Source organism: Oculina patagonica, chromosome 8 (genome assembly GCF_052425735.1).
Source record: "Oculina patagonica isolate OP01 chromosome 8, crgOcupat, whole genome shotgun sequence".
Lineage (NCBI taxonomy): Eukaryota > Metazoa > Cnidaria > Anthozoa > Scleractinia > Oculinidae > Oculina > Oculina patagonica.
In genome coordinates, this window is record NC_135765.1 from 8,107,495 (window position 1) to 8,135,400 (window position 27,906).

Consider the following 27,906-nt stretch of genomic DNA (forward strand, 5'->3'; position numbering starts at 1 on the left):
AATTCTGTTGTAGCTTCAAATGAAAAATGATTGGAAATATATTTAAGAGTGAAAAGACGAACATGGGAGATCAATAATTGAACAGCTGAGAACGTGTGTTCAGAATATGGAGGCATGTGCTGGATATTGTGATAATACTTCTCCATGGATAAAAAAAGTTTTTTTAAGCGCGTTTCTTAAACATAACAAAGTGCAACTTGCTTAGTTTCATTTGCTTTATCTTCGTAACTGAAATAGAAATGGTTTATAGGTTTGGGAGCTTTGAGAAATGTAGCGTGAATGTATCATTATGGTTACCATGACAACACAACGTGGGCATTTATCACGGGATGCATTACCGACTTTTCTGTGTGCTGCATGATTTATTAACACGCGAATAGAATAACACGAACAAGGTTAAACAGTTTCTCTCGCTTGGTGTATTCAAACGATCCATAACTTGTTTTTGGTACTCTAGTATTGCGCTGGTGTTTCTGAGGGTAATCTGCAGCTACGTGTTTCATGAGGTACGTACTTTAAAAAACTTCATCTTCGTTTGTAAGTGTGTGCGTTTTTGCTTTTACTTTGTTCTTTGTTACAGTTCACTTGTTATGCCAGTTAATATTCTTTTAAAAAACTTTCTCCTGATTGACTTCGAAACTAAATTTTAAAATTCAGTAAAATCTTTAATTTGTTTATTAACAAACGTCATGTTAAGAAAAAAAAATACAACACTGGCTTGGAGACAGCAAAATTTAAACTATATTTAAAATCAACGCGTTTAAGCACATTTAAGATAATTTAAGTTAGTTTTCAAATTAAATCAATCCGGCTGGATTTATCTTCTAAGGGACGAACAGCGTATGGAGGTAGTTTACGGAAACGGGAAATAAATAGTTCGAGATCCGTTTACGGAAAACAAAGACAAACATATCATTTGTTTTTACATATTATTTATTTTTTTCCGAGTTGTGAAATAAAGGGACCAGAGATATTAACAACAATAACTCGCTAAATCCAACAGGAAATCTTCCTTATTAACCCCAAGTATTTTTTTATCTAGAAATAGGATCCAGTAACCTGATTAAATACAAATGGCTTGGCAACAGATTGTCGTTATCGCCGAACTGCTTATAGTAACCTTACTAATTCGCGACGTGCTAGCCATGTGGAATCGACACTTACTCCGTCTATCAAATGATGCTCAAGGGTCACACTTTTAAGACGTTTCAGCCCCGCCCAATGTCTCTCGACTGCAGAGAGGCGTGCAACTCTGACGTCAGATGTCAAAGTTATAACTATGTCTTTTTAAAAGACATATGCGAGTTAAATAACAGAACTAAGGAGGCCAGGCCAGAGGACTTTGTTAAGAACAGCGAAAGATATTACATGAAAAAGGCTCCGGGTAGAGGTACATAAATTAACATTGAAAAATGATATTTCTCAAACTTGATTAACAATTCATCGAGTTAAAACATAGAAAATCAGAACCCCGACGGTGGTTTTTAATCTGATCTTAATTTATATATTCATTTTTCGTTTTCTTTGTAGTTATGGTTTGAAAGTTATCTAAAACATTAGTGAGAGTGTTTCATCATTCCGACAAAGTTTAAAAAATACACCGTTGGGCGTCGTATTATAACCCTCTTCTGGGTGTTTAGAAATATCACCCTCTCTCGTATTTGATTTGATATTTAAAATAAGTCATTACTCGCTAGGTGCTTGTTGAACTATTTTGGCCTATCAATGCATTTCTTAGCATAGAAACGTCGTGAAGATGGTTTGTAGCGTCTCAAAATGGAAAAATCTCCATCTGATTGGCAAGTAAAAATTCTCCTTGAAAATTAATTTCTTCCATAATTTTGTCTTTTATACCGTTCTGGATTTTGATTTTGGTCTTTAATAATGCAACCAAGTGAAATTTTCGACATCGTACACCGAGACTTCTAATAATTATTTTTTGACGGTTATCGGTAAAATACCCTCTTTTGACGGTTGACGGTTAAATATTTGATCTTTGACGGCTGACCGGTTGTCATAATTAACACCCTCTTATAAGGACAGAAACTTTAAGCGAACTAAGGATTTCAAAAGTCTTATTGAAGAAAATCCTGTCGTGAGTTCGCAAATTAAACAATATCCTCGATGCGTCAATATAAAAAATTATCTCAAATAACAGGCGTGCATTCAGTGATAGCGATTGGCTGGCCGAGAGCCGAGTTTCAACTGAAAGAGCTTTTCTTAACTCGTGATCTAAATTCCTATGCAATACCACTACCTCGTTGCACTTGTTAAACTAACTAAAGAAGGGAAGGAGAAAAACCTTTCACAAAATGTCAATTTTATGTGCCAAAAACAAAAGTTCGAAATAGAAACTTTTTGATAATGGACTTATAGAAGAAACAGCTTGCCTTCTTTTAAATAGTTTTGTGCTAAATTCATTCCCAGTGCCTCTTGGTTCCATTCCCAAGCTGCCTGCTGATTCGTGCACAGAGATCAAGGCCAGTGAAGGACGACAAGCGGTCAGCGGTAATTACTGGTTGGATTTTACGAGATCTGGAAACTCTATTCTTGCTCGCTGTGACATGGACACAGAAAGTAAGTGCAAAAGATATTTCCTACGGTATATGCTCGATCAGTATAAAGAGGTAAAACAATAACTAATGATGAAATATAACTTTGTTCTAATGTAGTGGCCGACTACTGCATCAAGCATCAGTGTCAGAACAATGCGACATGTGTGAACAGTCACGTGAACTACACGTGAGCATGTAATTCATCGAGGTGGACTGGAGACTACTGTGAACGAGGTGAAAGTGACACATCTTACTTTCTTTACTTTTATTTCTTACTTTATAAAAGAAAACTCCTTTTTCCTATTGGAAGAATGGAAATGACAGCAGGTTACGATCTCTAACAGATTATAAAGAAATGCATGACGTAACTATTTCTTTTACATGTTTTATGAAATGACGGCGGGATTAAACGGCGAAGGGGTTAGATTTTTTAAACATTTAAAAAACAATTCGAGCGAAAAGATTGACGCATATACCGCTCAGCGTTATTTTATGTCAAGAAAGATACCCGCGAACCGCGAGTATATTTCAAGGGATCTACCCTTTTGTATGTTATTAATTGAGGTTCGTTGAATATTTTTTGCGCAATGGCTCAGTTGTTGCTCTATTAAATGTCAGTTTTGCATGAGTATATGGTTCGAGTTTGGTACTGCCGGGTGGTATTGCGTTATAAAAGACAAGATTTTTTCGTTTGTTTTAGGTTTTCGTAGCGGCCTGTGAGACGTAAATTGCCGCATAAACGTTTCAACAGTGTTTTCTGAATCGAAGTTTGGACCCCACTTATAAAAAATTCCTGGATCCGCATCTGCAAGTGTACCGAGCGTGAAGGAATCAACTGCTATATTTTAATGCCATAATAGAACAATAAAAAATAAACATATTAAAAACAATGTTTCGTAATCGTATTAATTTCATTTTAGTTCCAAATCCTGTGGTTGAATGGCTTCACTTCACACCTCAGTGGTGTGCCCTGGCTGGGAGACGTATCTTTCTTGATTCAGGAATAACAGCCGACGAATGTAAAGAGATGTGTAAAGAAGGATGCCTTGGAGTCGAGTGGTGGGAAAATCACGGCTTATGTTTTGAATGTACCGATCCATCAGAAAAGACAGTCTACACCAACACAAATGATCCCGCTTATCCGCCGAATGTGTTTTTAAAAGTAGTGGTTGACTGAACTAGCTAAAGCGCAGGTTTAATCAGCAACGTTCTTGTATTGTGACGAACGTGTATTGTTACGAACGATCCATATGAAGTAGTGAGTCCGGTAAAAGCGTGGAAGTACAGAACGTGGAGTTGCCAGTAAATTGCAAGAGTTATTACTGTTGTAGTTAAATTTCGCTTCTAGATTGTGCAATTTAATTTATTGATGGCAAGAATAATACCCCTGTAAGTTTATAGTCATCCTGGTCAGCTACTGTTAGTTGTTAATGATGATGACAATGAAGATGATGATGATGCTGCTGCTGCTGCTGCTGCTGCTGCTGATGATGATGATGGTGATGATGATGACGACGACGACGACGACGATGATGATGATGATGATGATGATGACGATAAACACCGAGATTTCAAAGCTCCTTGACTTAACTGTTTCTAGATTCTTATTTAACCCTCGGACGTACAAGCAAACTCATACCCCCGCCATCGTACAAGGGTGGGGGGGTGGATGGAACTCCTCCCCGGAGTGTTCGTTATATTAAGGCGTAGCCGAATTATTTTGCACCGAGAAGAAAGCCCTTAGCTTACTCTACAAGATGACATAATTTTATTTGGCTGTGACGTCATATGAAGTCACATGACGTCATTAGAGCCGCCATCTAGGATCCGCCATCGTGGATTTCGACATTTCCTCACAAAATAATAGAAATTGATGCAAAATCAAGCCAGAATGCTTATGGAATGGAAAAATAAACAAATCTTGCACTTCTGTTTTAAAAAACTGGAAAAAAAATCAAGAAAAATGTTAAAAATGACGATTTTTGGCAACACCTGCTTGTATTTATGACGTTGCCATGGCAACGTCAAATGCCATGGCCACATGGTTGACATATCAAAATTTCCGTAAAGGATGAATGAACAGCTACTAAAAGTTTCAGCATTGTAGGGTTAATGCGTTTTTCAAAATTTTGAAACAACCTTATGGGGGGGGGGGGTCGCATCCACGCCCCCCCCCCCCTTGGACGACCCAGGGTTAATAAATACACGCACCAGACCAGTCGCTTTAAGTGAAGAAGAAAACAACATGATTGCAAGACTTGCACTACGACAAAAAGAAAAAAACAAAACAATAAAACAGTAGTACTTATTTAGGTCATTGCCCCGAAATAGAACTGAACATAGATTTTCACCCAAACTTTGCCTTCTTGATGACTACCTTAGGGGGACTTAAGAAAGAGACCATATATTTTTCTCGCGGACTAAGCTGCCATTTTGTCTATGTGCGCCCGCTAATTACGCGTTAAATTCTGCACAGTAAGGATGCGCAATGTAATACAGGGCAATGACCTTAACCATTACTTCAATAAGCAGAGATAATATTCTTCAGGGACAAAACTATAATGAAATATCCTTAAGACGGTTAGCTCTGTGACTTTGAATATTGTCTACTAAACATTATCTTGCCTTAGTACAAGCCTAGCTTGCAATAAAGTTAAAATGCTAATGGAGTGTAAAAATGTACTTTTTCTGTAATTTTTCTTGCGAAAACTGAAACAAGACACCTTTATGTTTCCATAAATTATAGTGAATGGGATAACTATGAGTGAACACGTTTGGGTTGTGTGACATGCAGTAACATGGAGGGTAGGATTTAACGGTTTAAATTCCTGTGGTTATCACATGTGTAAGTCACCAACTCGTAGGTTAAGCCAATCAGAATTTCTTTGCATTTTACTGCCAATCACATTTAAAACGTACCTTATTTTCATCCATTTCTTCGCTGCTAGCCGAAAAACTTTAACTCGCTCTGTTCTAAGTTCTACGACACTGATCCCCCCCCCCCCCCCCCCATGGCTTAAGCGTGTCACACACCAAAGTACGTAGAATGTTTTTTGAAACGAATAGTATTAAAGCTACCTTCGACGTATTCAGTTGGGCCTTTGGCCACATGTTAAGAGATCAGCTGTAACCATTCTTACCAACTTTGACCATGTATAGTTCATGTACAGTACAAGTTTTTAATGTATATTCTTTAAGTATTTTCAGTATCCTACAATAGCTATTGGTATCTTCTTATATTATCTGTTGCAGTTAGCAGTCAGTACTGTTTAGATCTATGCAGTTAATCAAGAACAACACCATTAAAGCAAGAAGTTCATCTAAGGTTCACGGTTCTTTTTTCCTGTATTTATTTATTAAAATAATCAAATAAACTTTGAGTTGGGATGAAGTGCTCCAATCTAGGTCACCCTTCGTCCATAGACTTACAGAATGGGTTGGTTACCTTGGTAACCATGAGTCTGCCCTTGCTAGGGAGTAAGAATTACTCCCAGGGGATTGTGATTCCTGGAGAGGAATGGTGATTGTGATCCCCGGAAAAAGGACGTATCCTAGTTGATTGTGACTCTCTTGGCTCCGTCATGAAAGGTTGCGCCGGGTAGCTGAGTCATAGACCTAGCAGCTCTGGGGAGTCCAGTGTCAGGCATCGAATTGCCGGCTTGCTAGAGGAAGTGGGTGGGAATTGTTACGATTGCTAAACAGGCGGTCAGATACCAAAACAACAACTAACATTTTAAACCAGGAACATAGCTACTATAATTTTACTATGATAACAAAATGGCCGACGCACGAGGGACGTTCTCCCAAGATGCCACGCGGCCGCAGGAAGCTCAACGCTTCATGTAAGCGTACTCGTTACAGGCATAATCAAGTTTGGGGTCAATTTCACCAGACTTTTGCCAGTCAGAGCAATGCCGTAGTACTTTATTCAGGGTTTTCATGTTTCTGGAGCTGGCTGCAGCCCTGTACCAGCTTCACTGTCATCAGGGGTGACTAGGCACTCCACCTTGCTCCCTGGTTTAGAGGGCCCTAAGGAGGAAGAACGGTGACTATTAGTCGAATTTAAGGCCCTTCTCTCAGCCTGCTGGGTACCTTTTGTTGAAAAAAGGCAAACAATATATATTACATTAAACTTCAATCTAAGGCCAATAATCTGGTGTGATTTTCGTATTGGTCCGAGTCAGGTAAGATTACTAAACGGGAGGAACCTATTGACAATGAAAGGTATGGTCCGGAAACAAAAAAGTACCTTAAATTAAACAATAGCATTGAAGAGAAAGCGTGTGTGCAAAACGTAGTGATGTTGAATATAGCTGTACCTCGCTTTATTTTGCCTGTGATTGATGAGCCAACCACAGATGTAGTGACTGTCGAATCAAAGGGTTCTATTTATTCAATTAACGGTTAGAAAATTTGATTAACAATAATCACTTGACGTCAATGATTGTAAACAGTAAATATATCACTATTGTAACATGTTTTCTTTCTCTTTCTCACAAGGGAGAAATTTGGAAGAAGCAGAAAGTGCTTCTGAGAGATAATTAGGCACGTTGTGGTTAGTTTGTTTTACTTCATAACTGATGTGTCAAATAACCTTGGAAGTCACATGTAATGCTATTGTTACCATGGTAACATAACACTGGCGCCCATCACGGCGTATATTACTTTTTTGTGTGCTACATTACTTTTTCATGAGAAAATACAACCATTGTTAGAAAAACAAAATCATTCTCCTGCCCATGCATTTGACAGATCCATCGATCACTTTTTCCCAGTATTTTGGTGTCGTGCTGGTAGTGTTTCTAAAGAATCAGTTTGAAGATACAAATAAAACTCAAATAAGTTCTGTGCTCGTTTAAATATAACAAACACATTTTTATATATGAAACATCGACTCGGAAAAAAGTTTTAAATGTTGAACAAAATGCTAAAAGAAGGACGACTTCGCGTCCTCCCAGGGTTTAATTACGTCTGTGAGAGGATTATCCTGTCTAGACAGTGGCGATTGAAGAGAAGAAGAAAAATTAACTCAAAACAAAGCACGCTCCGAATCTATCTTTATTTTTCTTTTGAATTTCAGTTGATTTTCACAGGGTAGTTCCGGTATATTCACAAAAGATGTATTTCTTTTAATTTGGTTTTACCTGAGGATTAATTAAGCAAAATTCAATTCAAGATACACTAGTGAATGCTTTAGTTTCGATTTAGTTCCTAAGAAAAATAACGGATTTTTGCCAGTTTTGTTATATGTTAATGTGTTAATTCTACCTCAAATGAACAAAGACTGGAAATATAATTAAGGGTGAAAAGCCGAAGAAAGGAAATCAATAATTGAACAGCTGAGAGCGTGTGTTCAGAATATGGAGGCATGTGCTGGATATTGTGATAATATTTCTCCAAAACAGGGAAAAGACACATAAAACAAATTCAAAGAAATAGAGAGCGTTTCTTAAACAAAACAAAGCACAACTTGACTAGTTACGTTTTCTTTATCTTTATAACTAATATACAAATTGTATAATTTAGCGGTTTTAGGAGCTGCGAGAGATGTTACGTTAAGGTGGTAAATGCCAACACAACATGAGCACTTATCACGGGACGCATTACCGATTTTTATGTGTGCTGCATAAATTATTAACACGACCAAGGTTAAACAGTTTTTCTCACCTCATGTATTCAAACGATCCATAACTTGTTTTGGGGACATTAGTATGTTGGTGTTTCTGACGGGTCATCTTGAGCTACATGTTTCATGAGGTACGTAATTTTAAATCTTCTTCTTCGTTTGTGGGTGTGTGCGTTTTTGCCTTATTTTTTTTTTTTCTTTGTTACAATTCACTTGCAATGAGAGTTAAACGGTTAAAATTTTTTCTCCTCATTGACTTCAGTAGAAACAAAACTTTAAAAAACAATAAAATCTTAGTTTACTAGCAAATGTCATGCAAGATTCGCTGGTTTGGAGACAGCACAAATAATTTAATCGCATTTAAAAGCAGCTTTGCAACATTTGGTACTCAAATTAAATTACTCTTGCTGGATTTATTTTATAGAGTACGAATAACGTATAGAGGTAGTTTACGGAAACGAAAAATAGTTTACGGAGTTCGGGAAACTAAGACAGACTTTTTTGTAGTTTACTCGGAGACGTAGAGGTCTTTAAGAAGAACCAGTTTGCTTTCCATTCAATGTACTTGTTATAACAAGTTGTATTCGAAAAACGCGAAAGTATAAGTTAACCAAGCTGGTTTCTGTATCACATTTCTTGGGTTGTAGTATGCAAAACAGAACTGTCACTGCCGTAGCATTTTAGAAGCGTTAAAGAAACAAGAGCTTTATATATTCGTTTATAGCGTAACATGGTATTAAAAGCGGCGAAGGCAGTCGTGTAAAAGCAATCTTGTCGGTCCGGCTTGTAAAAAAGATTTCGCACATTTCTTGTGTGTTGCAAGACTTTCAAGTGCTTATATAAAAATCACTGATCCCGCTTGGTCGGATCCTTTAAAATTTTCGTGTTTTAAGGGATAGGTTCACCCTTCAGGGATCGGTTCACCCGTGAGAAGACTCATGACCACCGATGTCAAGTTTGACCTAAGTTTAACACAACTAAACTTGAAGATCAATTAAACAAGAATCAACAAATACTGTACAAACTAAACATCACAGTCAGTTACACTCTGTGTTTTTTAAATTTACCAATGCAAATCTGTACTGTTATATGATCATTGAGTCCAAATCAAGACAGTAGCAAGACTATTGTACTACGACTATGGACTACGGTACCCATATCGCTGAGCTTGATGAAATACACAAAAACTGATCAAATTCAAATTTTATTTTTTTTCAAAAGTAACCCTGCAGTCTATTTCAATCAGAGTAATAAAACCGAATACAAGATACAGGGGATAATACAGTATCTCCATGATGAATTATCTACAGCTGTTCGAACTTGCCACATTTCCACGATTGTTAAATGCGCGCAACATGAAGTGTTACATCAGTTGCATCGCATATGTACCTAAAGCCATCAGAAATATAAGAAAAGGAATCCTACCCTATCCCAGTTGATTTTTTTTTTTATTTCAGTTAGCTGTAGCCTCGAAATGATCAAATTTTGCACAGTGTTAATATTTAAAGAGTGTGTGTGTGTTTGCAGAATAAACGGATGAGAGATAACAATAACAATAGCTCGCAATATCCAACAGGAAATATTCTTTATTAATAACCTAAAGTAATTTTTATCTAGAAATAGCTGCCAGAATCCTGATGAAATAAAAATGGCCGGGCAACAGATTTTCGTTATCACTGAACTGCTTATATTAACTTTACTGTTGCGCGACGTTGCTACTCAACAATGTGGAATCGACACTTACTCCGTCTATCAAATGATGCTCAAGGGCCACACTTTTGAGACGTTTAAGGCCCGCCCAATGTCTCTCGACTGCAGAGAGGCGTGCAACGCTGACGTCAGATGTCAAAGTTATAACTACGTCTTTTTTAAAGACATATGCGAGTTAAATAACAGGACTAAGGAGACCAGGCCAGAGGACTTTGTTCAGAACAGTGAAAGATATTACATGAAAAAGGCTCCTAATAGAGGTACAGTAAGTTAACGTTAAGAATTAACATTTCTCAAACTCAATATAATAAATGATCAAGTTAAAATTCCGGGATTAAAACAAATAAATTCAGAACCACGACGGTGTTTGTACATCTGATTATAATTGTATAGATTTTTACGAATTCATTTCTCTGTTTTCGTTTGAGAAGTTAGACCAAAGACTCGTGGAAGTGTTTCGTCACATTTCCAAACGCCTCGACGTTCGTCAAAAATACTCTGTTGCGCTATCTATTTTCATCTCTCTTCTCGGTGTGATGAAACACTGTCTCTCTTGTTCGATATGTTATTTAAATAAGTCATTACTAAGGTAGACGTAAATTGCAAAGAACAAACCCTTGGCCATTTCTATCAATACATTTCAAGTGAGCATTGCAACTTCATGAGGGGCTTTGTAACATCTAATTATGGAATGATTAATTGGGGTGGTTTTTTTTTTTTTTTTTTTTGCCCTCCATTATTTTTAGGTTTCTGTTAAAACTGAAATGTTTCTTAGTTTTTGAAATTGTACAAAATATCCGTGATACTTCCCCTTTAAAGCATAAACCGAATTTATTTACTACACTTTCACCTCATTTCACTTATCCAACGAGCTATAAAAGGAATGAAGAAAATTATCAGATAATTTCGATTTCACGACCCAAGACCATTCAAGCGTTTGAGATAGACACTCCTTGTTTATGAACGTGAAAGATAAACAGTGCATTTTACATGTTATTTGATAATCTTGTCCTTATTTCATTTCCAGTGCCTCTCGGATCCATTCCCGAGCTGCCTGCTGATTCGTGTGGAGAGATCAAGGCGAGTGAAGGAGGACAAGCGGTCAGTGGTAATTACTGGTTAGATTCCACGAGGTCTGGAAACTCCATTCTTACTCCATGTAACATGGATACAGGAAGTGAGTGCAACTGTTTCAATATATTTACCTATAGCGAACGGCCACCTACTTAGATTACAGCGTAATATTTTGACAGTACGACGACAAGCCAACGACATGTCTAGTTTCAGGAAATTAAGCTACGCGGCCTAAATTGCAGACAAACATAGTTGTTTTTTTTTGTTGTTTTTTTGTCTATGTTGTTGTAGTTGTTTGTTTTTTTCCCGTTTCATGTTGAAAGTAAAGATATTTAAAAGTCGGTAAAGATATTGTTGATATTTGGTTTACAACAATAGCGCTTGACTTACAACGATTACGAAATAAGATTGCCAGGCATGAACTTCCTTGAACATGTAATTACTTTGTTTTTATTAGATTTCTTAGCATCTTGTTGTTGCCAATAAAATCCACAACATATGATAAATTTTGCATCCTAGTTCAATTTTTGTCACATTACACGCTAAATTTTAGAATATCTCTATAATGCGGTCAGTTGGTCATATGCAATTTTGACAATAGAGAATGGTAAAAATAGCTCTATTTAATCTTTGAACCAAATCTCTAACTTGACACCGAAGATTAAATGAAAAATTCCTGGATTGCAAAATGAAAGAATGGTTCTTTTGTTTTATTCTCCTTGTCGTCGAAGCCAAGTTAGAATGCTGAATATCAAAATAAACCAACTGATAACTTCTCTATTTAGGAGACTCCTCGAAGTTCTTTACATATTGTCTGTTAGCGGAAAGGCTGATTAAATAAAAAGTAGATGACATGATAATTTTATATTTGGATTTAATTTCTCATAGCTGTCGACTACTGCATCAAGCATCAGTGTCAAAATAATGCGACATGTGTGAACAATTACGTGAACTACACATGTACGTGCAATTCGTCGAAGTGGTTTGGAGACTTCTGTGAACGAGGTAAAATAAGTCTATTTCGTTAAACAAAAATTTTAACTTCTTTAGCAGGAAAGATTCTTAGATAGCGAAAAAAAGAGCATTTAGGGTGCAAACTGAATAAATGATTCTTTTGTTTTCTTCTCCTTCCAAGAAGCCGGATGGAAGTTTTTTCATATTTTGAAGAGGTTAACCCTATGTTCCTAAGCCTTTTAGAAGGTGTTTGTTTATCTTTTGGAAGCGTTTTTCTTTTTTCTTTTTTAGGTCGCGGAGGACCCTTGCAATCATTAGTATGTATTTATTTAAAGAGTATGCACGAACTGCCGGACGACTGAAGCCGACAACAAACGAAATATTCATGAGAATGTTTGTTTTTAAACTCTTTTGTACAAGTAATTACTAGTTATTGTTTTCAGCTTTGTGCCACGTGCGCTGGAACATAGGAAATTATCATAAATAGATTCACAGCTTTGAATATATCACACGTTGTTGTAAACATTGACTCGGAAGGTCTTCGGAAGCCTCAAAACCTTCAATTTTGTGTCCAAGTTTTCTCCGCCGATATAGAATTTCAAGAGTTGATTCGCGAGGAACATAAACTTGGTGTACTCTATTGTGTTCTGGCTAGAGCGAATTTTTAAATTTCCTTCTCAAAATGAAGATAGCATGTTTCAAAGTTTAGATTTCACATTTTTACGCTCTTAGAAGCCATTAACTTGTAGCAGTTTTTGAAATCGAAAATTTCGTTCTAGTGGGAACACAAAAGAAGTTACGATTTATCACTAAGCTATATAATCATTTAATTTGGTGCGCTGTGCTAGCTGAAAACTTGGACACAAAATCGCATTATCTTCAGTTAAACTTTTAAGGGCTTGTAACATCCCAGACAACGGTCATCTCTCAGTAAAAGGACAATCATGATGTAATTCCATCATCCCTGAGTATCCTTATTAAATTTTAGAGGAATCGATATTCAAAATGTAGCGAATTAAAGCTTTACAAGATAGCACTCCAACAAGAAATTTGACTAATGAATTTATTAATGAGCAAGGGTCCTGCGCGACCTTAAGTTACAACTGTTTATTCACAGTTGTTGGTGTTGCCATGACAACCGTGTTTTGACATAGAAGTATACCCAAATAATTATTCGTTTATTGAAATAGTATTTTTTTAGCGGAGCTCCTTAGCGGCCCGTAAGGGCCGCAGAGCGGAGCACCATACCCATAAAAAAAAACACATGAAAAAAAAAAACACATGAAATAAAATAGGAAACCTATACATCCGAGTTTTCATGGTCATCATGGCTAGCGGCATGCCTCGCGGGCGCGTACGGCGTACGTACGGTGTTGCGCACATCCGGGATCTTGAAAGGTCTTGACAACTCGCGCAGTACTGGCGCGAAATAATTTTGCAGTGTGAGGTCTCTTGGCAAAGAAATTTTCAAAATTACTACGTATTTTTAAATCCTATTCAGCTAGTCTGAAAGTTAGAACTTGAGACAAACATATTTATTTTGGCTCCTTGTTATGCCGATGACTACAAACGAGAGCAGGGTAAACTTAACTTCGAGGAAACAGGGTTTAAGCGATTTGCGACGGGAAAGAGATCGCAAGAGATCCAGAAAACCCGGACAGAAAGCAGGCGAAAAAGTATAGCAAAGCGCCTGTCGAACCTGGTAGCAAAGTAGCGAAGAAAAGCGACTAAAATAGCAAGAGAGGTGCCGAGAAAACAGGCAAAGAAATAGCGGAGAACAAGGGAACGGAGATAAAACGAGCAGACGAGTGTACCTACTGCGGCCAACTGGTGAAGGTGAGTACAAAACTGCAGTGTTTCCGTCATTTAATATCTCTACGTTTTGTCTTAAGCTTACTTTATACGCAAAGTAAGCTTATATTTACGGCACATTTTACTTGCTTTCGCCACTAAGCATTTGCTTGTGACATGAACAATGTTGAAAAATACTATTCGTTAAAATTCAGTTTTACCAGGTTTTACTGATCAAATAGGAGGAATTGATTATGTAAACAAATAATTGTTGGGCCTTCGAGGAACGAATTCACAAAGAATATCACTTCAACACATCTCGAAGAAAATTAAGCTTACGATTTTTAAATGCTTGTGATATGATTATTTTGTTTTACAGTGCTGGAAGAGCAGCTGAGATGAGAATGAAAGTGATGTCAGTTTGCACGAAGCACCTGGAATTTCGTTAACTCCGAGTGAAATAGATCGATTCAGTGTATGCAGTTTATTGATATTCATGATGGAGGTAAAATTACTGTTCATTTAGTCAGAGTAAATAAACTTCAGCTTCATTACTTAGCTCTTTCTTTCCCAAATATATTAAATAATCCACTTGTCATGTAGTTCTGTTCACTATTGAGCGTTCATGTGGATTACATAACAATGTCAACAATTTTGAGATTTTGAGGTCTGTTTTGCTGGTTTCATTCAGAATGTCAACAGTAAATGTTATATTTGTCATAAAAAAATCACAATCTTGTTGTGGAATTTGGAAAATGCACACAACAAAGGTTAATGACTACTGGAAAACTGGAATCTTTGTGAGTAAATTCATGCCATTTTAGACACTGTATGCAGCTGTGCATGCAAACTTATTATTAATTAAATGTGTATCTTTAAAAATCTTAGTATTACTGTTAAGAGAAAAGCTTTTAAGATGTGGCAATGTTTTTCCTATGCATGTACATGTATATATAGGGGTAGAGGGGAGGGGGAGTATTTAAAGGCCAAACCTTTTAATTAAGAGGGGGTGTAAGGGTTTGCAGTGATGCTTTGAGTTTATTAAAATATTTACAGTAGAACCCTGCTAACTCGAACTCTAAAGGGAAGCGAAAATGAGTTCGAGTTAGCGGGGTTTTTCGAGTTAGCGGGGTTGATTGAATATTTTATTTGCCAAGTTAATAATTGATAGTTACTGATTTTTTTAAAAGCACTTCAGTATACAGTACTGTGCAAATTGAACTTATCTTGCCAGAAACTCTAAAGCGACCACACATTCTATTGTTAAGAGTGGAAAATGACTGTCAAATACATGATCTGTTCATTGCTATAATCAATGGGCAACCGTTGCGAGTTGCAAGTTCCGGAATTCGAGTTATCAGGGTAAAAAGTTTGACCCAAATTTTGTTCAGGGGAAACAAAATTTAGTTCGAGTGAGCGGGGTTTTCGAGTTATCCGAGTTCAAGTTAACCGAGTAAAAATGACTGAAAAGTGGGGTCAAATCCAAGGGAAATGGAAGTGAGTTCGAGTTAGCAAGGTTGTTCGAATTATCCGAGTTCGAGTTACCGGGTTTTTTTTCTGTAGTTGACTTCGCAGTTATCAGTAACAAAAATAGTCTGTGCTGATACATCTCTGTTAAATATATAAGGTATCCTTTCGCATCCAGTAGTTTTGCTTCACTTTATACAAGCTTGCGTTAAGTGTTTTGTTTTATAAATTATTGATATTCATGCCAATTAATCAATTTTAATTTAATCTGTGGCATTTGACTTTTTTCAGGGTTAACATGAGTTTCAAAATTTGAAGAGCCACAGACACAAAAACAGAATGTGGACAAGCGGAGAACAAGGGAACGGAGATAAAACGAGCAGACGAGTGTACCCGCTGTGGCCAACTGGTGAAGGTGAGTACAAAACTGCAGTGTTTCCGTCATTTAATATCTCTACGTTTTGTCTTAAGCTTACTTTATACGCAAAGTAAGCTTATATTGACGGCACATTTTACTTGCTTTCGCCACTAAGCATTTGCTTGTGACATGAACAATGTTGAAAAATACTATTCGTTAAAATTCAGTTTTACCAGGTTTTACTGATCAAATAGGAGGATTTGATTATGTAAACAAATAATTGTTGGGCCTTCGAGGAACGAATTCACAAAGAATATCACTTCAACACATCTCGAAGAAAATTAAGCTTACGATTTTTAAATGCTTGTGATATGATTATTCTGTTTTACAGTGCTGGAAGAGCAGCTGAGATGAGAATGAAAGTGATGTCAGTTTGCACGAAGCACCTGGAATTTTGTTAACTCCGAGTGAAATAGATCGATTCAGTGTATGCAGTTTATTGATATTCATGATGGAGGTAAAATTACTGTTCATTTAGTCAGAGTAAATAAACTTCAGCTTCATTACTTAGCTCTTTCGTTCCCAAATATATTAAATAATCCACTTGTCATGTAGTTCTGTTCACTATTGAGCGTTCATGTGGATTACATAACAATGTCAACAATTTTGAGATTTTGAGGTCTGTTTTGCTGGTTTCATTCAGAATGTCAACAGTAAATGTTATATTTGTCATAAAAAAATCACAATCTTGTTGTGGAATTTGGAAAATGCACACAACAAAGGTTAATGACTACTGGAAAACTGGAATCTTTGTGAGTAAATTCATGCCATTTTAGACACTGTATGCAGCTGTGCATGCAAACTTATTATTAATTAAATGTGTATCTTTAAAAATCTTAGTATTACTGTTAAGAGAAAAGCTTTTAAGATGTGGCAATGTTTTTCCTATGCATGTACATGTATATATAGGGGTAGAGGGGAGGGGGAGTATTTAAAGGCCAAACCTTTTAATTAAGAGGGGGTGTAAGGGTTTGCAGTGATGCTTTGAGTTTATTAAAATATTTACAGTAGAACCCTGCTAACTCGAACTCTAAAGGGAAGCGAAAATGAGTTCGAGTTAGCGGGGTTTTTCGAGTTAGCGGGGTTGATTGAATATTTTATTTGCCAAGTTAATAATTGATAGTTACTGATTTTTTTAAAAGCACTTCAGTATACAGTACTGTGCAAATTGAACTTATCTTGCCAGAAACTCTAAAGCGACCACACATTCTATTGTTAAGAGTGGAAAATGACTGTCAAATACATGATCTGTTCATTGCTATAATCAATGGGCAACCGTTGCGAGTTGCAAGTTCCGGAATTCGAGTTATCAGGGTAAAAAGTTTGACCCAAATTTTGTTCAGGGGAAACAAAATTTAGTTCGAGTGAGCGGGGTTTTCGAGTTATCCGAGTTCAAGTTAACCGAGTAAAAATGACTGAAAAGTGGGGTCAAATCCAAGGGAAATGGAAGTGAGTTCGAGTTAGCAAGGTTGTTCGAATTATCCGAGTTCGAGTTACCGGGTTTTTTTTTCTGTAGTTGACTTCGCAGTTATCAGTAACAAAAATAGTCTGTGCTGATACATCTCTGTTAAATATATAAGGTATCCTTTCGCATCCAGTAGTTTTGCTTCACTTTATACAAGCTTGCGTTAAGTGTTTTGTTTTATAAATTATTGATATTCATGCCAATTAATCAATTTTAATTTAATCTGTGGCATTTGACTTTTTTCAGGGTTAACATGAGTTTCAGAATTTGAAGAGCCACAGACACAAAAACAGAATGTGGACAAGCGGAGAACAAGGGAACGGAGATAAAACGAGCAGACGAGTGTACCCGCTGTGGCCAACTGGTGAAGGTGAGTACAAAACTGCAGTGTTTCCGTCATTTAATATCTCTACGTTTTGTCTTAAGCTTACTTTATACGCAAAGTAAGCTTATATTGACGGCACATTTTACTTGCTTTCGCCACTAAGCATTTGCTTGTGACATGAACAATGTTGAAAAATACTATTCGTTAAAATTCAGTTTTACCAGGTTTTACTGATCAAATAGGAGGATTTGATTATGTAAACAAATAATTGTTGGGCCTTCGAGGAACGAATTCACAAAGAATATCACTTCAACACATCTCGAAGAAAATTAAGCTTACGATTTTTAAATGCATGTGATATGATTATTCTGTTTTACAGTGCTGGAAGAGCAGCTGAGATGAGAATGAAAGTGATGTCAGTTTGCACGAAGCACCTGGAATTTCGTTAACTCCGAGTGAAATAGATCGATTCAGTGTATGCAGTTTATTGATATTCAAGATGGAGGTAAAATTACTGTTCATTTAGTCAGAGTAAATAAACTTCAGCTTCATTACTTAGCTCTTTCGTTCCCAAATATATTAAATAATCCACTTGTCATGTAGTTCTGTTCACTATTGAGCGTTCATGTGGATTACATAACAATGTCAACAATTTTGAGATTTTGAGGTCTGTTTTGCTGGTTTCATTCAGAATGTCAACAGTAAATGTTATATTTGTCATAAAAAAATCACAATCTTGTTGTGGAATTTGGAAAATGCACACAACAAAGGTTAATGACTACTGAAAAACTGGAATCTTTGTGAGTAAATTCCATGCCATTTTAGACACTGTATGCAGCTGTGCATGCAAACTTATTATTAATTAAATGTGTATCTTTAAAAATCTTAGTATTACTGTTAAGAGAAAAGCTTTTAAGATGTGGCAATGTTTTTCCTATGCATGTACATGTATATATAGGGGTAGAGGGGAGGGGGAGTATTTAAAGGCCAAACCTTTTAATTAAGAGGGGGTGTAAGGGTTTGCAGTGATGCTTTGAGTTTATTAAAATATTTACAGTAGAACCCTGCTAACTCGAACTCTGAAGGGAAACGAAAATGAGTTCGAGTTAGCGGGGTTTTTCGAGTTAGCGGGGTTGATTGAATATTTTATTTGCCAAGTTAATAATTGATAGTTTACTGATTTTTAAGCACTTCAGTATACAGTACTGTGCAAATTGAACTTATCTTGCCAGAAACTCTAAAGCGACCACACATTCTATTGTTAAGAGTGGAAAATGACTGTCAAATACATGATCTGTTCATTGCTATAATCAATGGGCAACCGTTGCGAGTTGCAAGTTCCGGAATTCGAGTTATCAGGGTTAAAAGTTTGACCCAAATTTTGTTCAAGGGAAACAAAATTTAGTTCGAGTTAGCGGGGTTTTCGAGTTATCCGAGTTCGAGTTAACCGAGTAAAAATGACTGAAAAAGGGGGTCAAATCCAAGGGAAATGGAAGTGAGTTCGAGTTAGCAAGGTTGTTCGAGTTATCCGAGTTCGAGTTACCGGGTTTTTTTTCTGTAGTTGACTTCGCAGTTATCAGTAAAAAAAAAATAGCCTGTGCTGATACATCTCTGTTAAATATATAAGGTATCCTTTCGCATCCAGTGGTTTTGCTTCACTTTATACAAGCTTGCGTTAAGTGTTTTGTTTTATAAATAATGAATATTCATGCCAATTAATCAATTTTAATTTAATCTGTGGCATTTGACTTTTTTCAGGGTTAACATGAGTTTCAGAATTTGAAGAACCATAGACACAAAAACAGAATGTGGACAAGGACATCAAAAGAAAACAGGAAGGATTAAGATTATCCAGCTTGATGTTTGGGTGTCTTTATGATGCCATTTTCAAGAGACTAGTAAATTACATGTAAATTTAAATCAAGAAAAGCTGCAAATGAGCAAAGTTTATATTTTAAATGTTAACGTATTTACAGTGTACTTCAGAAAACAACTTCTTGATTGACCTGTCTCTTTCACATCTTTTTAGATGTAACAAGGGCATTATGAAGTGATCTTTTTAAGAATATGCAGCCAAAACAGTAACAGCAGAAATGAATGGGAGTTTAAAATTGCTATTTTCAATGTTTTGGCTGGTAAGAAACCACATGTGACCAAGCTAAAATCTCTTTTGGCCGGTTAACATGACCTGTAAGTGTCCAAATATTTTGAGCCCTCGACTACACAGGACTTACATGTAGTTGTCTAATTACTGTATATCATAAGATCTTTGGTTGACCTTGGGGGAGGTAGTGGAGTTAAAAAGCAATGTAATAATTTGAATTTGGATTGGTAATGCTGAAACTGGTGGTACTGTAATTCTAAAGTATAGACGTTAAAATCGTGATTGCAAGCAATATGCAATACCAATTTCATTCTTATGTGTTGTATGCTGCGTACAATTTATAAGAACAGCTATAATGTTAAAATTAGTGAAATATTCTAAAGCCAGATAAAATTTGCAGTATCCATTAGGTACCATGAAGCAACCAAATTGTGACTCATTTGCTTACTTTGTGAACTCCATGACGAATGGGCAACATGACTCCACAAAAATGTGTACAATAAAGCATACAAATTTTTAAAAGAGCAGTCAAAGTATTGATGCTATATTTTTTTCTTGCATAGTTTTATACACAAGCAAACATGATTCTATTTTTTCTGCGTAATCAAAGAACAAAACTGAGTTTGAGACTCACAAACAATATTCTATCTTCCCAGAATTTTTGTTTTTTTATTTCTGTAAGTGAAGTGAAACCCCTTAAGAGGAAGGGGACTCAAAAAGACATGTAAAAGTAAAAAAGGTGCTATCATCCTTTTTTTGGGGGGGGGGGGGTGGGATGGGGTTACAGAAAGTCCCTTCTTTGCTTCCAGTTAGTTTATTCATCCGGTGTGCTTGGGATTAGCTTTTACTCTAGTTTGCTTGTGGTTAGCTTTCACTCCGGTTTGCTTGGCATTAGCTTATGGCAATATGCTGTAAACCCTTTGCTACATGTATGACCTCTGCCATTTCCATTCAAAATTTAAATATAGGCAAATAGTGAAAATAAAAACAAATGAATGAATGAAAAAAAGAAAGTTAACCATATTCTTAATGTAGATGTATGTTATTTCCTTTATACTCTAAATGTTAAGTAATTTGCTAATTTACCACGTGATATGCCTATCTACCCCAACATGCAGCCCTACTACCCCCTCCTTATCTACACGAAGGTTACATAATTACCCGTTTTGCAGCATAATTTCCCATCCAGACTTCTGGATCATAATGCTGTCGGTGGAATTAAAACGTTTTGATTGATTTTGTTTGTTCTCGGCTTTTTTGGTGTTGCTGTATACGGTACTCCCATATAAGGGCTATACGGGTATGTGCTGCTCAACAGGGTATGCCTTTTGCCTCTCTGACTCTGAAACAGGGTATACAAATCACCCTTTTGACTGTGGAACACTATCAAGTTTAGCTATGAAACTCCGCTCCTCTCATTGGTTTTTCTCCAAGCCACAGACAAAGTCAAGTGAGCGCTTTGTGATGTACGCTAGTGTTTTTATATCTATCTTCATATATTTTTCATTGTGGATAACAGGGTACCTATTTTGCACTGTTTGTCTGGAACAGGGTCGCAAATTGAGCCGTTTTTCTCTGGAACAGGTCCAGAGTCTCAGCGACTCAGTGGCACACCCCTTTAGTAAATTTTAGGGAGTACCTCTTCCCCCCCCCCCCCCCCCGGGACACGGTAAAAAAAAGTAAGTAACAATATTAATATTTATAAAAAAAAAAATAAACGAATATTATATTCTTAGCCTTAAAATTGTACAATGGCTTGAATTCAGGTTTCAATAAAGTGCAAAATAATTAACTGGGGAGCTCCGCTTTTAGGCTTGCCTAAATCTATATATTACGTTTTAAGTGTTAGTATACCGATTTATCTGGTATTTATTGAACGGTATTAGAAAATAGTGAAATCCAACATAGCTGACTTATGACGATCGACGTTCGACGTCTTGAAACTGTGGTACATTGACGATGTAATTATTCTGTGAAACCTTTAGAATGTCAAGAAGCCCTTGGTATGGAAAGCGGCGCAATCACTGACGGACAAATTACTGCCTCTTCACAAATGAGTGTCAATCACGCCCCCACCCAGGGTAGGCTACATTTTAACAAAACTGGACATAAAGTTGGATCTTGGGCAGCAGGGTCAAAAGACGCCAACCAATGGCTACAGGTTGATCTGAGCAGCATTTACTTTACTGTGACACGTGTAGCAACCCAAGGAAGAAATAATCACAATCCTGTTCAGATCGTAAAAAAGTACAATCTGCAGTACAGTGACGATGAAGTGAACTTCCAGTACTACAAGGAGAAAGGGCAAATTACAAACAAGGTAAAATGGACATTACCCAATGAAACTTTGATAAAGTCAACTTTGCATTTCAAAATGCCACAATTTAAATAATTTCAAAGCGTTTATCATCCTTATGATCATCATCATCATCATCATCATCATCATCATCATTCTCATTCTAATTCTTTTGAATAATTGATAAGTTAATGGCCTAATTTTACCTCAGTTCGAGGCGATAATGATTAGGAGTTTAAAAGGAACGTTCTGCGATGATAGACCGCTAACAGTCTGTCGCGTCTTACTGATTTAGGATTTTGCTGGAAACTTCGACCAGGACACTGTTGTTTATCATGATCTAAACCCACCAATCAAAGCACGCTACATCCGTTTTCGTCCAGTGACTTGGAAAAACTCCGTATCAATGAGGGTGGAACTTTATGGTTGTCGAGGTAACTGTGAATGGTTGTCTATTTGGAAAATAATGTTACTTAAAAGTTTTCGTATGTATATGTTAAATTGCAATTTTGAGGAATAGCCCATTGTTTATTAGTAAACCCTCGGACGTACAAGCAAACTCACACCCCCACCATCGTACAAGGGGATAGGGGGGAGGGTGGATGGAAGCCCTTCCCAGGGTTTTCGTTCTATTAAGGCACAGCAAAATGATTTTACACTGAGAAGAAATCCTTTAGCTTACTCTACAAGATGACATAATCTTCGTCTTGGATATCACCATTCCTTAGAAAGTCAGAAAATAACAAAAGTTGATGTAAAATCATGCCAGAAATGCTGATGGAATGTAAAAATTAACAAATCTCACAATGTTAAAAATTGACGATTTTTGGCCAGATTTGCCTGTAATGATGACGTTTCCATGGCAACGTCAAATATCATGGACACATGGTTGACATATCAAAATTTTTGCAAAGGATGAATAAACAGGTACTGAAAGTTTCAGTATTGTAGAGTAAATCCACTTTTCAAAATTTCGAAGAAACCTTATGGGGGGTGGCATTCACGAACCTCCCCCCCCCCCCCCTTGTACGTCCGAGGGTTAAAATGATATATGTTATGTTAACTTTAATGTATCGATTTAAGCTATTTTCAAGTGTTAAAAGTAGGTAGAGAAATTCAAGATGGAGATTCCAACATAGTAATTTTAATGTCCTTGTATGGCGTCATAACTATCAGATAACCATCTTATCTAGTAAAGCAAGCTCCAGGCTATCTAGGAAATGTAGGTTTTGACTCCTTAAGCAAGTCGTTGTTGTACAGCTACATATTACTGGTGTCATGAATATCAAATCCCAAGAGGATCTTCAACACTTACGGGACTTTTGAAATGATAAAATCGTTACCGTACCGTTACTCCCACCCCTCCCCCCTTTCGTTGTACGGTCCCGAGATTATGGGGATTACAACATATTTTTGACATTTTTGACTTATTAAAACACTTTTAGCAGTAATAGATCGCCTGGCCTTACACAATCACGTTTTTTTTTAATTGCTGCCGAACCACAGCAGCTGTAGAATTGAAAACCGAAACACGTAATCCCAGCATGACATTACCGAACAAAGAGCATCTAAATCATCACAAACCTTTATCTATTTTGTGCTAACTGTAGATTCGCTTCAACTTTAAAGATATATTGACTTTGTAAATAGTGATCAAAGTGTATTGACGTTGTAACCATTTTATTAAACCTTTAGAATGTCAAGAAGCCCTTGGAATGGAAAGCGGTGCAATCAGTGACGGACAAATTACCGCCTCTTCAGAATATAGTGGCAGTCATGCCGCCGTCCAGGGTAGGCTCCATTTCTCTTATACTTCAGCGAAAGCAGGATCTTGGTCAGCTGCAACACCAGACGCCAACCGATGGCTACAGGTTGATCTTGGTAGCAACTACATTACTGTGACACGTGTAGCAACACAGGGAAGAAATGGGCCCCATCAGGAGCAGCACGTGACCAAGTACAATCTTCAGTACGGTTACAATGAAGTAATTTTTCTGGACTACAAGGAACAAGGACAAGCTACAATCAAGGTAAAATAGACTTCACTCATTGAAACACCGATAAATTCAACTGTTAATTCACCGTCATACCAGTTAACGTAACACTTAATGTGAATTACTGTTTTTATTTATACATTTCATTTTCACCTGTCGCATGCATAGCTGTCACCCCCGTCGTTACAGATTACTTGAAAATGGTGCCAGAAATGAAGTATTTTTTTTATAAATCGTTCCTGACTTTTATTTTGAAATTGATAAGCATTTGTTCCCATCATTTTGAAATGTTGATTATAAAGTCTTTAATTTCGTGTATCACTTTTTTTAGTAATGAATTGTGCTATATTCTTTTTGTTTGTGTGGTGTTACTCTAAATTAAACAGCTCTAAGAAGCTTAAAACTACGCAAGTTACGTGACCAGCCTGAAGGAGCCCTGTGGGGGGATAAATCAATGGTGCTTTGTTAGCCCACTCGTGAATGAGAATACTAAATATATTGGTGTAGAGCTATGAAATGATTCTGTACTTTTGTGAGCGGCATGTTAGTATAGAAGTTGTTTGAAGGGAGATATGATCACGTTGGTTCCTTGTGTTTTCAGCGGACGCGGGTAATCTATTCAAAAGCCTTCGTTATATAACACTAATTTCTACCCTAAAGTGTAAGCCTGCTTACGCGTTGTGTAGTGGTAATGCGTTGGCCCTCCAGTCCAGCGGCCCGGGTTCGATTCTCAGCGGGGACGATTAACTTTTTTTTTACGACAATCTTTTTTGCAATTTTATACGACGTCTTTTTTTTCTTTGTCCTTTTTTTATGAATCTATTAGAGATGCAAATCAAGTACTATACAGTATATTATTAAAAGGCAACAAAATTCGTCAGTTTGGCGAGCTTTTTTACGATAAATTATTTACGTATCATGACTATCGATTATCAAACAATACGCTTGGAACTGGTCCTTGGAACTATAAAACATTCAGAGACTGCTAAAATTGGACTTTATTCATACAATTGTCCTGAAATCAACCTTTTAATACCCAACAGAGTCGCAGTCCACAGTTCGTGCCTGGAAAATCTAATAAATTCCATCAAAACACGGAATATCAGTTCAGTGCTTCGAAGATTTTCATATTTTCTCTAAGATTATTTCTTCTATTTGTCATGTGAAATTCTTAAGAGCTATAAATCGAGCCATTCGAAGAAGCTTTTATACATACAAGCCATTAAACTTTGAACCTACGGTATCGGTCAGCGGGTAAGAACAACACAAAGAAATCTATATGCTAATTTTCAACCCAAATGATTAGTTCGCCTAAGTGGTCGAGCGGTTAGAGGTTTGGTCTTCAAAACCATAGTTGATGTTAGGAGTCGCCGGTTCAAGCCTCAGAAGTGTGAAACAAAAAGTTTCAAAAAAAAAAGGAAAATTAATTTACAATTTAATGCATAAATTATTATTCATAAATTAAAGTTAACAGCTCATCGACCGACCGACCGACTGAAAATTTGCATATCACTTTCCATAACCATACTCGTTTCATTACATTCACGAGTAAAAATGCACCACCCACACACCTTGTGTGACTTTTTATGGTTGACCAGTTTCATCTGCAGTTAATTTTTTTTCTTATATGGTAATGCAGGCCAACTTTCCACGATGCTGATCCGTGAAGCCAGACGGAAATATCAAATCAGCATCGGAATTCCTACGTTTAAACATTGAATTACTTGTTCCAAGAATGGAATATTGAAGCCAATTATTACCAATCAAATTTGAGAAGGACGCGAATTTGTTTCTTGGGGAATTAATTTACCAATGACGTAAACTTTACAAGTCAGGGCATGTTTGTCTCGGTGGTTTTCCTTTAGATTTCTGAAATACTCCAGATGACACAGCTTGTAAAATAGATAATGCCAAAAAATCGAACATTTCACACTTAACATGCTGGGCTATGTTCAAAGGATTTGTTAAGTTTCCTTTTGTAGCAGATTTATAGCCTTTAAAACATTGCGTGATTCTGGCCGATCGTCGTCAATTCCTAATGGAAGTGAAACTTGCAACGCCAGCACATTCCATGACACAAACCTTATGGCGTTTAAATTAATGTAAATTTGGCCCGCTAAAGCGTATTTTTCTTTCATAACATGAACTTTTAGTATTCTCTTTGATTCAAATTCATCATTCTTTTTAAAGACCAAGTATCAGAAAATTTCCCATTTGTAACTGATTTGTAGCGTCTAAACATTGCGTGACCTTAAGCCTGACCGAGTGGAGGTCTGGGTCTGGTCACAGAAAAAACTACAAATAAACAACGTGCAGAGCAAGAAGTGCACAGCGCAGTTAAAAAAAGTCTTCAATAATTACCCCGGCTTTCAGTTAGTGACCTTGATTTACTTTTGATCGTGAATATAATGTTAAATAGTTAAACAAGAAACCTGTCAAATGATAGATCGCTAACAATTTTTTGTATTACTTATTTAGGAATTTGATGGAAACACTGACCAGGACACTGTTGTTTATCATGATCTGAAACCACCAATCAGAGCACGATACATCCGTTTTCGGCCAGTGGCTTGGAATGAACACATATCAATGAGGGCAGAACTCTATGGCTGTCAAGGTAAATGTGAAAAGCTTTTTTCTATTTTCATGAATTAAAAGTAAAATGAAAGCAAGGTACCATCAAAGGGCACCATAAATGAGTGTCTCAATGTCGTATCGTATGCTTCACCATCCTACCTTATATTGTCACGATTTTGGTAAGCTGAAGTTCGGTTATGTACTCAACGGAAGCGATTTACATGGCAAGGTTTAAACAGATGGGAAGAGAGAAGGGGAGGTGCTGAAGTCTCAATAATAATATTCCTAAGTTTTCTGAATAATTCTTCTCTTTCTTTATTCGCAGCATAAATCTGAAAAGGGTCGAGAAAAGGAAAACATACCACTGGCAATTTATCCATGCACAAGATTTTGCCTTTTTTTTTCCTTGTTCTTCCAAGAGACTGCCAGCACAAAGTAAATGTCAACTTCAGTGAGTCCTGTAAGTCCAGTAAAGACACGAGACGAGTCTTCGGTTACAGAAAGCAGATTCGTCACTCAAGTAGTATATTATACCGCTTACTACGTCATGTCATCTTTTGTCGCTTCAGAACTACGTAGATTCGTGTTATGACTACTACTTCCATGGCACACCAAACTATACAGGCAAACAGTTCAAATCCAGTTTTTTTGCTTGTGTGTTTGTTTGTTTGCTGTTCTATTTTGTTTTTATTTAATTTAGGTAGGGTAGCCCATTCAGCTCGTAGGCTGGTAAACTTTATCAAAGTTGTTCGCTTCTCGTTTCAGCTTTGTTGGCAGTAGACCCCGGTATCGCCTTCACGTTTGCAGTGTGCTCGACTTGTAGACCAGTCTAGTTGGCTCGTATCCAGGGGGGGGGGGGGGAGGGGACTGCATCTAAAGAAAAAAAATTATTTAAAAATTTAGAAAGGTAAAAAAATACTTAGTTAATTCTATTCAGGAAGCCTCAATGCTTTTATCCACCATGACTAGTTTTAGGTGTTTAGCAGAGACGTTTTGAGACGCGTACGGCTAACAGAAGGACAATGATTGTACAGCAAATGGACCGTTTTTGATTTGCAATTGTAAACAAAACCCATGCAACAAACCAAAAATATGTAACAAACCCCAGGGAAACGAAACAACCGACTTCCGGTTGCTCTTCGCGTCTTATAAACGTCTGTGCGCACAAGACATTCCTGTGTCGTCCTCAAGCGCCTCGCATTATCCGCTGCAATATAGAAAGGCGACTGGTGCCGAGTGGGAAGTGTGACGTACCACGGGAAGAGAAAGAAGAGTCGCACCCAGTTTCCTCGCAGAGGCATGTGAGAACTAGACAGATATCATTCCTCTGCTATAAAACCTGCACTGTCACTTTTGTCAAACTTTAATTGTTTGTCTCATAAATACTTCAATTTAAAAAAAGGGCGGTACCTACACTTGTTAAGGAGCATGCAATGCAACAGCACCTTGTTTATAAGCAACAAGAAGCTTTAGAAGCTTGAGAAGCTTAAAATCGGGCGGTTAATAATTAACTATCTTCTTTGACTTGAAAGGCAGGGTGTCCAGGGTAT

The 27,906-nt window shown here is 37.0% G+C and overlaps 1 protein-coding gene, 1 long non-coding RNA gene and 1 pseudogene across 3 annotated transcripts in view; all 3 read left to right on the top strand.

Annotated features, from left to right (window-relative positions):
- Positions 1 to 421: 421 nt before the first annotated feature.
- On the top strand, positions 422 to 27,175 carry LOC144662576 (lactadherin-like; annotated as a pseudogene). The gene is made up of 9 exons (XR_013572476.1): positions 422 to 506; positions 1,043 to 1,390; positions 2,428 to 2,577; positions 2,673 to 2,789; positions 21,475 to 21,809; positions 22,081 to 22,219; positions 23,481 to 23,815; positions 26,258 to 26,396; positions 26,682 to 27,175. The product of XR_013572476.1 is annotated as a lactadherin-like (transcript).
- The window catches only part of LOC144662569 (lactadherin-like), a 111,247-nt gene continuing 91,507 nt past the window's right edge, over positions 8,167 to 27,906 (top strand). Inside the window, exons 1-4 of the mRNA XM_078523410.1 lie at positions 8,167 to 8,312; positions 9,799 to 10,151; positions 10,919 to 11,068; positions 11,854 to 11,970. Of these exons, the coding sequence (XP_078379536.1) occupies positions 8,308 to 8,312; positions 9,799 to 10,151; positions 10,919 to 11,068; positions 11,854 to 11,970 (625 nt within the window). The 5' untranslated portion in view covers positions 8,167 to 8,307. The remainder of the gene's footprint in view (positions 8,313 to 9,798; positions 10,152 to 10,918; positions 11,069 to 11,853; positions 11,971 to 27,906) is intronic.
- On the top strand, positions 13,120 to 20,016 carry LOC144662665 (uncharacterized). Its single transcript, XR_013572499.1, has 7 exons — positions 13,120 to 13,755; positions 14,090 to 14,215; positions 15,469 to 15,592; positions 15,927 to 16,052; positions 17,307 to 17,430; positions 17,765 to 17,890; positions 19,144 to 20,016. It is a non-coding gene; the product is annotated as an uncharacterized LOC144662665 (long non-coding RNA).